Below are 13,911 nucleotides of genomic sequence, written 5' to 3' on the forward strand. Positions count from 1 at the left end.
TCTTTCTCGAGTGCAGTAGCATGTTTTGTTTTGTCCTGTCTTGGTTTCCTCTTATTTACTGATTGACATAACAGATGCGCTTATCTTCTAAAAATTGCCCAAACTTTTTTCCAGTTTTTTTTTTTTTTTTTTTACAGAAACGTAGTCATTCAAAAAGCATTTACACGGCTGGATTTCGCTGGAGCAGCTGAGGTAAAAGAGATTGCTTTAGGTTATTACAGCACGGTTGGGTTGTTCAAAGCGAAAGTCAGAGCTAAAAGCATCGGGGCCTGAGGTTTGCCGAAGGCGCTTGCGGAAAGTCCAATCGTCGTCACGATTCCCGATAAACGTCCCGGTGCCGTAGCCGCAGCTGTAGTTCGCTCGCACTCTGAGAGACCGCGGGCTTTCTGTCCTGCGTGCGCTGATTAATCGGAGGAGAGGGCTCTCTCCCCGAGCTTGCGTGATTCGTAACATGCGCATGTTTCAACAGTCTTGTCGAAGTTGTAATTCTCTGGAGTGAAGCGGAGCAGAAAGACATCCATCTTTAAAGCGGTCTTGCATTAATAAAATAGGCTTGGTTTTTATTTAGACGCTACGCTAGGCAGCCCATAAATATGTCACTAGTCCGAAGATGCGATGGAAATACAGCTTTTGCGGATCTCCGGGGACAGGTCAGAAGGATTTTGATCCCAATCTGTCATGGCTCTCTTTCTCATTTGAGGGAACATAGCTGAAGTCCTGCTGAGGTTTCTGTGGTAGCTTGAGTGGACATGCATTATGTATGTGTTACTTGAAGATGTACATCAACAGGATCAAATTTTCAAAATGCTATGTCTATACCTGTACCTGCGCACACAAGTACACGCAAGCGCACACACACGTGAGCACACACACACACGTGCGCACACTGCAATAATACAGCAAAAAAAGCAAAAGCATCTTCATGGACTGGATAGGGTTCAAAAACCATTGCTGGCACATAGAACTGAAAGCATTTGACCATATTTTTCACCGTAGTAAGTGTTTATCTTTTTTTTGTGAGATTTATTTATTATTTAACAACAATTAAAATGACTGATGCATTGAAGCCAGGGTGTTTGTGAACATATTTTATTTTGTCCAATATAAATGCAGCATTTTATTTCAAACCAAATATTCGCCATTCGATACAGAACATCAGAGACACGTGAGCCCAGCAGGTAGTGGTGAGAACCTGGGAGAGGAGCAGGTCGCAGCCTTGTGTGAGCCACGAACGTGCGCAAAGCGCGCGACACCATAACGTGTGAAAAGTGAGGCGCAAGAACAGCTGGACCCCACCCCCTCCCCCTCCCTCTCTCCCTCACAGGCAGGAAACAAGCCATGGTGTGCTCGCTGATGTAAATTTTCTCCGCGGACAGATGCTCTTTTTTTTTTGGAGCGCACTTGGGCGTGTCCGCAGCGGGCACGCTAGCGTCCGACGGCCCGCTGCTGTGTCTGTCCGTTGTTCTGTGTCACGTCACCCCGGTCCGTCCATCCGCATTTTTTTTTTTTTTTGGAACGTCGTACGCTCAAAAGCAGGACTTCATTCATCTATTAAAGGATTGTTCTGTTTGGTATTTCTTTAACGATGCGTGAGTGTACCCAGTTTAGAATGGAAACGGAAGCCCTCGTCAGACGAGCGGAAGTCCGGGAAGCCCAGTGTCTCTCCAGTCTGAGAATCCCATTTAAGCAGCCGAGCCTTCACGTCCCAGATTTCTAACGTATTTAAATATATATATTTATATTTGCATATATACAACTGATACATGTCTTGTTTTGATAACAGGTCCGGGTTGTTTGTGTTGCATAGTTCACCGCTTTATTATGTGATTCCATTCCTGTTGGTATTAACTTCTTAGAGCTGTTTTCCTTTCTCTGTCTTTGCCCTGAAAGAGAAAATATTATATTATTCATTAGACTTACAGTAGTAGCCCCACAGCAAAATGCATTAAAAAAAAAAAAAGAACCTGGACAAATGATGCAGCTTCCCTTCTATTTTTAAATGTAAAATCTTTTCCAAATTCTGAAAGTGTTGTTTATTTTACCTTATTAATATTCAGGGGGAAAAAACAGAAAGAAATCAGTGATGGTGTAAATTGGCAAAGGCGGTTCATTGCCTTTATCAAAAGGACGTGCAGCCTCTCTGACAGGCTGAGAATTGCGCTCTCTTGAGCCGACTGCATTTCCTCCACATGCCAGCTTTCTGGCTCGGAAGGGGGCCTCGGAAAGCAGTTCGTATTTTCTGTTCTCACCTCTCCCTGTTTTGGGGCGCACCTGGCTCAGATTACCCTGGCTGGCGGTGGTGAAAGCGCGAGTGGCTGGAATGTCATTGTTTCCTCCTGTACAACATCTGAATTTGGCTGGCGCTCGCAGTCAAAACACGCCGCTTAAACAGTAGGTGAAATTAAATCTAGTTTAAAAACATATAAAAACTTTTTTTCCCCCCCCATTTTCCCAGTGCCACCTATAAGTGGCACTCAAACACCTGCAGATCACTTAAACCAGACTAACAGGATTGTGTGTAACGTTTATCTTTCATATCCTGTATTTGGTATGATAATATTTTTCCGTCTTCACCTTTAGAACACCTTCACCTTATTAGAAGACAGTTAAAATGGAAAGGGATTAAGCACTGGCTAGATTATTCAAAGGCTTTCTTTAAATATATTTTCTCTAGTTTGAGTTTGAGAGGATTTTAATAATTTCTTTCATAAATAGGCAAAACCTTTCCCCCTCAAGAGATGTGCTACGGTCATCATCGCAGAATATTAAATGACCACGTATAGAAGCAGGTTATTTCCCTCCTCCCCAGCCCAGTTGTCACCTAAGACTTGACTTTTAACACAAATATTTTGTTTGGTCCTGGCCTGACAGGTAATGTTGGCAGATTGGTAAATGGTTACAATGGGAGGACTTGTCAGCTGCTCCTTGTGTGTGTGTGCGTATGAGGTAAGAGGGGGATATGAGTTTCCAGCTCTGTAACTTTACCCCTCTCTGTCACACGTCTGTTTGGGTTATTGAAAGCAGCCCCTCTCTCTCTCTCTCTCTCCCCCGGCCCAAAACGGCACATTTCACACCCCTTAGCCGTGCCGATTAGTTCTGATAATGTTATTCATATGAAGGGGATTAGCTGTCATTTTATCACAGAGCTCGCGAGTCTCAGTGTTCGTCCCTGTTATTCGAAGAAAAACCCTGATGATGTAATTTGTCTGTGTTTTTTTTCTCTTTTTTTCATTTTTATTTTACTTTAACTGCATATAAGGATTGTGAATCCTATTTACTTGACTAAAATAAATGTGAAATCATCTAAATTATGTAAAATAACTTTGTTATAGTGAGGTGTGTTTATCCATTACATTTGCTCAGTCTATGGTGAAACTACTTAATGTAAAAGTAAATAATTACTTGACAGCAGTCGAAATCACAGCTGCAGTAAATTACTTTGTAGACCAATGCATTTAAATCTGTGCCAAATTAATGAAAGTTTTTTTTTCCCATTTATGAAACTTCTCGAAACATGGGTCGAGGCCTTATTTTGGAAAAAGTTCCATTTTTACGCGGGAAGTGTAAATGCAACCAATCAGTAAGTGGTTCCTTCGTTTATCTTCATCCTGCCTGGTTCTTTTGCGCTGCATTTTGTGCAGTATTTCGCGCTGCTCCCGTTTTGTGTGACGCGTCGTACGTGTTCGCGGTTTTGCGGCGACTGACTCCTGTCGCGCGGTGGGTCAGCCCTGGTGTAACCGCTCCCGCGCGTTGCTAACGAAGGCGCTCGCGTTGCTAATTACAGAGAGTATCGGGCCTGGTTTGAGCAAACGGCTCTGGGACGTGGAATCTCTCCTTACTCAATTAGTGATTTACCCGGTTACCTCCGCAGCGGGAAAAGCGATACGTCAAGCCATTTTTCGCCGCACAGAAGTAGTTTCCCTCGTGCTCGTGTCGAACATTTACATTTGGCACGTCTGCCCCTGTGTGTATGGCTGTGTAATCCCCCAGCACTGTCAGGGGCCAGGCCAGGCCGTCGCCTGGTAGACGTATTAGAGGGAGAAAATTGCACCCCTTTACCGATGCAAGATAATATAACGTTCTGCGTTTTTTTTTTAATGTGCTTTATGCTTTTCATTTAAAAAATCCCAACCTGTACCGAAAAAAAAGGCCTGGCCTCACAAAAAAGGCCGTGGGCTGCAAGGTGTGACTCGATTGCATCTTACCACAGCCCTGTGGTCCGTTTTATTGCACGTCCTCTCCCAAACGAGCGAAAAGCCGGAGGGCCTCGGTGGAAAAGTGCGGTTTGCGGAGCCCCGAAATACTGAACCGGAGGACGAATCTGTTTATGCGGAGAAACGCAGGCCTCTGCTGCTCCGCTCAAGATGGACGCAAATCTTTGCCAGATGTGTAAAAGCGCGGGCCGGAGGAGGTATGGAGTTTGACAAGACGACCCCGCAAATGAGGGGAGCGGGTCGGGTACGCGGGTCGGGGACGCGGGCGCTCGCGGCTCGGCTAGCGCTAGCGCTCCGACTTACGCACCTTTGATGTTATCTTAGCGTCTGACAGCCAGCGAACAGCAACATTAGCGCGTCATGAGGTTAAGATTATGGTAATGGTTGCCTGTTTTTTTTTTTTTTTTTTTTTAAGTGTCTGGGCAACGTGCAGACAAGCGCCAGTTCCACTCGTCAGTTTTGATCTCCCTGCAGTTTGTATTTTTTTCGGCGTCCCCCCATCCTCGCTGACCCACTTGCCCCGACTGCAGCCCGGAAAACGGAAATATATATTTGGCGGCTCTTTCGCGTTTGAAATTCAGAAATCCGTCAATGTGTTTCCTTTTTATTTCGGTTACTTTTTAGTCCCCTGCTTCGAAACAATAAAGAAATGAGTCCTGGCTGAATGGGGCTTTCATGGTGTAATGAGCTCTAAGTATGGGCGAGGAGTGAGTGCGGTTTAAAGTGAGTGGTTTTAGCTCTTAAACCCTGACTTCAAAAGAAAAGGCCAATCTGTTTCAAATATCAGCCCAACCAAAAATTGTATAGACACGGCTTTAATACTGGATAAAACACTTAAAGCACTATTATCTCATTTGCTGGTTTACTCTGCCCGAGTCAGAGGTAGAATTGCTTCCAGCCATGAGAATAGTGTCCAATAGGGGCTATTGTTACTAATGATGTGACCGGAAGTTGCTTTATTTCTCAAATAGGCATTGATTATGGTCAAATGTAGCATTGAAAGATTTACATGAAACAACTTATTGAAGAACAGGCTAAGTAAAATTCATAAAGAAAATAAAAAATTATAAAAATTGTAATATAAAGCTGTAATATTTACTATTTTAGCCTCAGTACTTCATGAGCCAATCAGTAGGTGCCGTTTCTATAAGTGGTGTGCGAAATAGCAGTCGGTGTTGATACTGAAGTCCACAATGCCTTCAGTTGTGTTCCTGTGTAGTTTCTGGAATGTTCTACACCGGTTGGTAGCGCAGGAAAAAAAACACCAAATTTATGCAGATCACAAATGATGTATTTCAATGCAAAGCAGTGTGCTGTAGGCTGCTGTGACTCCCTGAAGCACAGGTGTCAGTCTCTTAAAACAGTGAGAGAGAGAGAAATACACTAATTGCCAGAAATATAATTTTCTGGTAACTCGACTGTGCCTCATGGACTGATGGTTCACACTCGTGGCACCATAGATATTTTGGCTTGAAAGGCATATTTAATCCCTTAGACCTTCGACATTTTGCAACTTCCTTGGCCAAAGTTTGTCTTCGAGATGAACAGCTAAGTTGTAACTATCTGAATATTACGCAGTTATACATATATAATAGTGTTAAATTTGAGAATATATCATTGCTGCCGCCTCTGCTGTCAATGTGGGAGAGCACAGACAGGCATGTGCCATTCTCCGAAGCACAGCTGAGAGTCGGGCTGTAATCAGACTGAAACCCTCCCAGACCTGGCTGATGCTACAGCCGGCTGTGCATGGCCTAGCGGGGCCACCGTCCATGGTCGGCGCTGGCACGGTCCAGATTTGAAACCAGACATCCATACACTAGAACAGTGCTTTAAGACGATGAGCCACCCAACAGCCCTCTTGTTCAGTGCTTATTGAATCTACTTATTTGTGCAACTGCTATATGTTTTTTAAAATATTAGCACTTTATGCAGCCTATGTTCACTTAATAGAAAAAATACCATATTAGTGAAGTGAAATTAAACAAAATGGAACCTGTTTTACTTCCATTTTATGCAGGAAGAAGACAATGAAATGCACTTTATTATTTTTGTTTGAAATCAGAAATATAATTAAAACGTGTATGCGTTTTTAGAAAACCCATTCAGATAACATGCCATTATAAAACCAGTAGTTTTAACAGGAAGAAAAGCACAGGTATCTAATGTATAGCATGTTGAAATGTAGTTGTGCTTTAAACTGATTTAAAATGGTTTAATATGTAGGCTTTTGTTGTATTATAGGAATAATGATGCTGTGACATCTAAGATGCACATGCTTGAATCAGATGGGGCTGAGGAGAAAAAAGAAACCTTATGTTCTAATGCGTTTCAGCTGCTGAGAATATGAAGCAGATTTTAGCAAGTGGTGAATTTGCTTGACAGCATTATTACTTAAAAATCAGGGAAGAGTCAGGATGTTGGGTTAGAGCCCCTGGGATGCCACACAGGTAGCCTTGGGAATAAAGCAGCTGACGAGGCTTGACCTTGCGTGCAATTCTGCTTCCAGCTTTTAGCTTTTTTTCCCCTGCGATTTAAATCATGCCAACGTGCTTCTTCTGCTCACTTTAGAGGAAAGTTAATGCGCGTTTCTGCTGGAGATTCTGACTCTCAGTTTGATTGACTTTTACTGAGGAAATGCTTTCTGGAATCTTTTTAAGTTCCCTCGGATAAAATGAGGCATTGTGGTCGTGATTTAACCAGAAATGGTATGGAGCAGAGACCGGAGCGCATGGTATATTTCAGATTTGAAAAGCCTTGGCGTGTAAGTCTAAATTACAGCTCCCTCTCTTTCTGGCTTTTGTATTTTCGTGCTCTCTCGTGCCTGAGCGTGATACTCGGGTTTTATTTTTAATTTATTGCGCCGTTAGTTTTACAAGCTTCGGTCAACAAAAGTGTTTACAGACGAGTACATAGAGACACAGTCGGGCACCAAAAGTTTGTCTTCTTCGAAATGCTGTGCTTTGGTAAGAGTGGAGAAGTATGTAGCCTCCTTCAGTGTACGCTGCTTAAAAAGCGAAGCACGTCCCCATTCAGTTGCCCATTTCAGGGGGTGACCCCCAGGACCCCAATTGCCCCTGACAGCGAGGGGTACAGGTGTGCACGCTGCTTTACAGCTTCACCGCCTGCAGGTGCTACACAAAACGCTGTGTGAACCAAAGTCTCTGTGCTGAAAAGTCAGCACACTGACACGGAATTGTTGATATTTATAAAATTTCGGTTGCGTTCGTTTCTGAAAGACAGAAACGAAAGGGGAGATTCCAGTGACGCATTACCTGAAGTAACGTGAATCTCTACTGTGACTCTTTCCACCTGACGCAAGTTCTACAGTACAGTCCCGGGAACCTGTCTGAGGCCCTTTTTTTAAAAGGATTTGTTTCGAATTAGAACTTGGATCTTGTTTTATGCACGGTGATAAACGTGCATTTTTTTTCAGCATTTTAGCGGAAAAGTCATATTTTATCCCGTCCGGGTCTTGAAAGAGTTCCACCCTGTCAGGCTATTTTAGCAACTAAGCATTCTCAGATTTGCCTGGTTATGATGCAGTCGTCCGAGCGACGCATGGATAGATGGGATGGATTCCCGAATGCAGAGATTGCGCTCCTGACCTCAGATCGCTTCTCAGGGAAACCCAGGAGGGCTAAACCGCGGTGGGGTCGCGGTCGCGCTGCGGTGCTGGCGGTAAGACGGTCAGGCGGTACTCACCAGTCTCCTCTGGTTGCTGAGGCAGAACGTGCAGATCTGCTTGGGCTGGGGGCTGTCGGAGTCGCGGGCGGGCGAGCTGTGGTGGTAGAAGGAGGCGGTGGTGTGGCAGGGCTGCCCGTCGCCGCAGGCCTCGCCCACCAGCAGCACGTTGCCCAGGTGCGAGATGTAGCTGGAGGCCAGGCGCAGCGTCTCGATCTTGGACAGCTTGCGGTCGGCCGGCTCGGTGGGGATGAGCGTGCGCAGCGCGGTGAAGGCCGTGTTGACGCTGTTGGTGCGGTCGCGCTCGCGGGCGTTGGCGGCGTTGCGCTGGCGGCCCGTGCCGAACGGGCCCGGCAGCGTGTCCAGCAGCACGCCGGGCTTGCGCTGGCGGAAGGACTTCTCGTCGGAGCCCGAGCTCTCGCTGCCGTTCTCCTCGTCCTCGGACAGCATGCTGATGTCGGAGTACAGGAACCTGCTGGGGGCCGGGCGCACCATGGCGAAAGACATCTTCCCTTCCTCCGTCCTCCGTCCTCCGTCCTCCTCCTCCTCCTCCTTCTCCGCCGCTCCTTTCTCTGCCTTCTCAACGTCCGCACACGGGCAGCCTGCGAGCCGCTGCTCTCTCGCGCGCGCGCGTGTGTCGGAGCGAGCGGCCGTTAGCGCTCCGGTACCCTGTAGCTGATCCTTAGGAGCTGAGAACGCTTTGGCCGTTCATGGTTCTGGCGTAAAGTTCCTGTGTGGTTTCCCTTCTGTGAGGGGAAAGGAAAAAAGAAAAAGGGGCTCCCGGTGGCGGCTGGCTCTTTGTCAGAACGGCGGCGTCTGGGGCTGCTCTCGATCGCGTCTCTCTCCCGCTACGCGGATGCACGTGCGATTTCTGTCTGAGTGTTTCAGTATGGTTTTGGGCTTTATAGCCGGTGGGAGTGTCTGCTGCGTTTCTCCCCCCTTCGCTGCGTATGCAAATCCCCGGGCTGGCTGCCTGAGCCGGAGTGGATCTGCTCTGCTGCTATTGATACACTTTTTAACCCTCTAAATGCTGGCTGTGCTAGGGAATGGGGTGTAGCCTCTCTTAGCAGGCGTGGTAGCAGGCTGTCTGAACTTAGTGTCCTCTCAAGGGCTCTCAGCCTGGCTGGTGACAACTGGGCTCTCTACTGTACTGATTAAGAAAGCAGTACACGTGCGCTTAGACCTGTATGCACACAGGCATGAAAATACGCACACACATGCACACACACACACACACACACGCGTGCGCACGGGCACGCATGTACTCACTCACTCACACACACACACACACACACACACACACGTGCGCACGGGCACGCATGTACTCACTCACTCACACAAACACACACACACACACACAAGCACAAAACACACACACAGTTGCTCACACACAAAAACACACACACACACACGTGTATTCCACACACACACACTCACACAAAAAAACGAACACGTGTGTACACACATACACATACAGTTTCAGAAGCAACACGCATTCATCCCAGATATCACTGGTTCAAAAGATGGCCTATTGTTTTGATTAGTATCTAGGAGTTTACCCGCAAAATCCACACCAAACAGTCAGCGGCAGAAGAAATGTGTTGATAAACAATATAGGAAACCTGTTGTCTGGTTTTGCGTCGTCTTTCACCAAGGCTTTTTAATGTAAGTCTTGTGCTGCAGTGAGACTGGCTTCCTGGGCTCGGGCCATCCACAGATAGCCGGGCAGATGTTCCCCCAGTAGCTCGGCAGACTTGCTAACAGATGGAAACGCGAGCCGGCTCGGCTGCGCGTTCTGCCGTTAACCTCCAACTGGATTAGCTCGGTCACGCCGACCAAAACAAAATTTAACAAAATAACACAAACTGTACTCCCTGCTGGGCTGCGTGTCATCTGCACCTGCTCAGTCCTGAATCATTTGTAAGGCAAAATGAGATGGCTTTCCTTTGATGTTCCCCCTTCATTTACCTGCCGGTTCCCTTGTGAGGTAATTCTGCACCAGGTGCAAAGACCTGAGTTTGTAACAGGAGGGTTGTGGCTTCAAACCACTATTTGGGACACTGGCATTGATCCCTAGAACTATGGGACCTAACCAGACCTATCTTTAATTTTATATGCATACTCGTACTCTTAAATTGTGTCTGTTAAGTGTCCAGGCTAATGAATATATTAGCCTGGACACTATATATATATTATATAATGTGTGTATGCGTACGTATTTCTGTTTGTAAATCTGTGTATTATCTGTGTAAAACTTTTGTTAAGCAAATTAATAATTCAGTGTAAAAGCCAGGTTTCTGAAGAATTTTCAGTAATCAGTAGTGCATTGGTATTAGGCAGTGCAGTATGTCTGTCCTGGTCAATCAGATGGTAATTTCTTATTTTTTATGTATTTATTAAGTAAGATGAAAAAGTAATAGTAAGTTGGTCGCATGGAAAATATGAAATTATATTTATGACTAGTTTTTTTCCCCTCAGGAACATATTATAGGAATTTTTAACTTATACGGTCAGTGCCAGTCTGACAATTTAATGATGTGGTCAAGTGCAGTCTGGCTCTTATTTCTTCACAAATGACAACTTCTGCAGTGATAATAGCATCTGAGGAGTCTAAACCCAAATCTGTAACGGAGATGTTGTAAAACCACTTAAATATAGATGTGTCCTTTTCTTCTGGGCCATCGAAGTTAGTGAGGTAAGCCGATGGATTGCATTTGAAATTTTGGCCAGTCTGGTACCTCATTACCCAGAATCTTCCGGAGGTCTGTTATATCAGCCACTGTCCCTCTTCCTAAAGATGCCTTCATGCTGTTTGGTGTGTAATGAATGGGGTCCAAAGGCTGCCTCCTCTGTATTGGGCTACATTAAATATCGCTTTATTTTTGCGTGCGGTCTATGAGGAAGTGGTGGAGGACACAATGGAGGTGATGCAATGAGAAAGCCGTTGGCAGGCGGGCAGTCTGAGCTTTGTGCCGTGTCCGATGCGATCTGTATCTCTCCCTCCTCCAGAGCCTCTCCCCAATAAGAGAAATAACTCCAACATATGCTTCACTGGAAATCGCTTTCATACTAACTGGACGCACATGCGTTTAATATAGTTTTTAAGGCAGTTTTTGTACCACTGTAACTATTTTTAATCCTTAATAAGCAAAACTATCCAAAAAACACAGCATGGAAGCCATAGTATAGCACAACAGTATGAATTAAGGGAAAAATTACGTTGCAAATGACTTTATTCATGGCTTGCCTGAATGACAACCAAAAATATTTTTTTGTGGTTGGAGAGCAGTCCTATACATTAGAAAAGTTAATAAAAAGGCACAGAGTGAGAATTTTTATTGTATTGGGTACTAAGTCATTATTTGCGTTTGCACACAATAGCAGTGTGACCGTTTCCTCATGTAGAAACACATTTGATTATCTTGTTCCAAAGAAATAATATTTCCTTCTGTCACCTACGTAACTGTGAGAAATGCTGAAGTTGCCTGGCTTTTCATTTCCCTGCGAAACCAATTTTAAGGTGAAATCGCTTTAACATTTATTGTCCATAGTGCTCTCTGCACACTGAAAGTATCAGTTTGCCTTCGTACAGAAATACTAACGCTCTATAATTCCAAATACGTATATATTTTTTCTACTTTGTAATGTGTCAATTTGTTTTGTTGACATTCTTAATTATGATTATATTCATTCTTAGTTAAGAACCCAATTAATACATTTATTATGTGGGAATTGACAAAGTAATAAGTGTTTTCGCCTTCAGCATAACATCATATTTTTGACATATGAATTGAAGTTTTCATATTTTGTTTAGTAAATTTGAATAGAACCTTTGTCAATTATAACATTAAAAATTTGGGTAATCTGGATATAAAAGAAATAATTTTATGTCCCTATAATTAAAACAAATGTGTTCCTTTTTCTAGCCTGTAAGAATACATGAGTACTTGGAGGTTAATGGTATTTTTTTGGGAAGGGCCAGCAGCATTACATTAGCGATAAAGTTTGGTTGATATGAAAAGCAATTTTCAGCAGGTTGGGAGCAGGGATTCCAGACTCCAGTGTTTCGATTGGATTTGCAGAGTTACGACAGTTTTTAAACTTTAGTCCATTCAGGAAAAAATATTTTCGACAACATCTTTGCCTGAAGTGTCATTAAAAACAGTGTAGCCATATCATATCAAGCTTGGCACACCAGGCATTATAAGAATTAAATATTTTCTAGAAGCTCCGTATGTATTAGGTAACATGAATTGTTTTATATTTTTTGTAATTACGAAAATGTCTGTGTCTCAAAGTTACAAGGCTATTTTCTTCCTTTCAGTGAGCCTCGTGAGAGGATTGGAACACCCGGAATTAGTTGTGACTTTAATTGTTATGGTTCTAGAGAAGTACATTTCAGGTTTTAACATTTAATTTTATTTTGGTTGAGCGGAGATATTTGGTGGCAGTCAGTTTTTAAAGGAAGGATTCGGCCGGTAAAACTGCAGCTTTCATTAAGGGTATTTAAACCCCCTTCAGTCCTCTGGTCAGATGGTACCTGTTGGTACCTCATAAAGGCCGACATAACTGACGTTGGCTGTTATCCCCCTGTCATCCGCGGGCACCCCGCCACCATCGCCCCGCTTTAAAGCATCAGGGCCGTCCAGCATCTGAATGTAATTACTCCCCTTTACTTCCTTCTCTCTGGGCTGACATTTAATCCCTACACCCATCTGTAAAACGCTCCTGCCGAATCTTTGCACGCCCCCCCGCCCCCCCCCGGCGCGTACGCACACACACGGCGGCCGACCCGTTCCGGCGTGGGTGCGCGGCAGGTTAGGAGGCCTGTCAGAATTCGGAAACGATCCCCGGCAACGGGCCACAACCCGAGCTGTGTCCCGTGGTCTGCTGTCCAGCCCGGGGATGTGGGGGGGTGGCGGGGATGGGGGGGTATCTGGGGGGTAGAGCGAGCACCGCCGCCGTCTGGAAGCTCCAGAAAGCGGCCTGCGTCGTTCCTAACGCGGCACAGGCGCGGCAGCTGCGCTCGTCACGGCGAGCTGCGGTGTGGGCGTTCGCGCAGGCGGGCGGACGGGCGGGCAGCCTGGGCGGAAGAAAAGACCCCGCCGGGGTCAGAAGAGCCGACGACTTCAATTAATTTATCTGCGCGGCGAAGGCGGACGGGGGAGGGGCTACGCAAAAAAGCAGAAACGCAATTAGACGGGCCTTTTGTTCCGGGCCGAGGCCGCTCTTACTCCCAGTTTTCCATCATTAAAGTGCTCCTGCCCCTTCTTTTATTGCGCCTTTTCTCTCGGGTGCATTTGCAGTGCATTAAGCATATAAACAGGCCTGGAGTACAATGACCACGTAATCGGTCCTGCTTTCGACCCCATTCTTTCCTCCTGAAATGCATTGGGGTGGGGGGGGGGGGGAGACCGAAATCAACAGAGCCCCTTTCTCCTGGAGTCCTGCGTCCACTCGCCTCTCTGACGGTTTACTGTTGTCAAAAGGTTACGGTTTTTGTATTTTGAGTGTAATTTTGAATATTAAATTGAATATTTATACTCCTTTTCCACAACACGTGGTAAATGCAGTGTGAAAATGTCTCAGCAGTGGATGCCATAAACACTGAGAAGAGGGCGATCTACCTGAATAAGCAGAACTGCCCTACAGAGACACCTCTTCTGCATTTCATTAAGATTTATCGAAACGGCTAGTGGGTGTGCTTGGAACCGTTCCTCCAATAGCACGGTGAGGTTTTGTCGGATTAGAATGTGAAAAGTTTCTACTCCCAAGTTTAATTAAGGTTAGGTTAAATATTGTCTTTTGGCGGTTTCTTGCTTTGGATGGGATTATAACGATTCCTAAAGCAAAGATACCGCAGAGGGCATTAAAATATATTCCATGAAGGACCGCTAAATAGCTTCAAAGAATTATGTCGGGGTACTGGAATAGAAGTCAAAATATCTAAGTTTGGCTAAAAAATTGCCTAATATCGCCTGATATTTGCAAGACTACCATATTAGGCTTTCTG

The 13,911-nt window shown here is 45.1% G+C and overlaps 2 protein-coding genes across 2 annotated transcripts in view; one reads left to right on the forward strand and one right to left on the reverse strand.

Annotated features, from left to right (window-relative positions):
* Positions 1-13,911, forward strand: part of bop1 (BOP1 ribosomal biogenesis factor) — a 71,520-nt gene that overhangs the window by 28,390 nt on the left and 29,219 nt on the right. The gene's annotated exons all lie outside the window — the stretch shown is intronic.
* On the reverse strand, positions 1,074-8,795 carry scxa (scleraxis bHLH transcription factor a). The gene is made up of 2 exons (XM_064348347.1): positions 7,920-8,795; positions 1,074-1,883 (listed from the first exon to the last, which is right to left on the reverse strand). The coding sequence occupies exons 1-2, from the start codon at positions 8,403-8,405 to the stop codon at positions 1,845-1,847; spliced, it is 525 nt and encodes a 174-aa protein (XP_064204417.1). The 5' UTR covers positions 8,406-8,795; the 3' UTR covers positions 1,074-1,844.

Source organism: Anguilla rostrata, chromosome 8 (genome assembly GCF_018555375.3).
Source record: "Anguilla rostrata isolate EN2019 chromosome 8, ASM1855537v3, whole genome shotgun sequence".
In the NCBI taxonomy this organism is placed as follows: domain Eukaryota; kingdom Metazoa; phylum Chordata; class Actinopteri; order Anguilliformes; family Anguillidae; genus Anguilla; species Anguilla rostrata.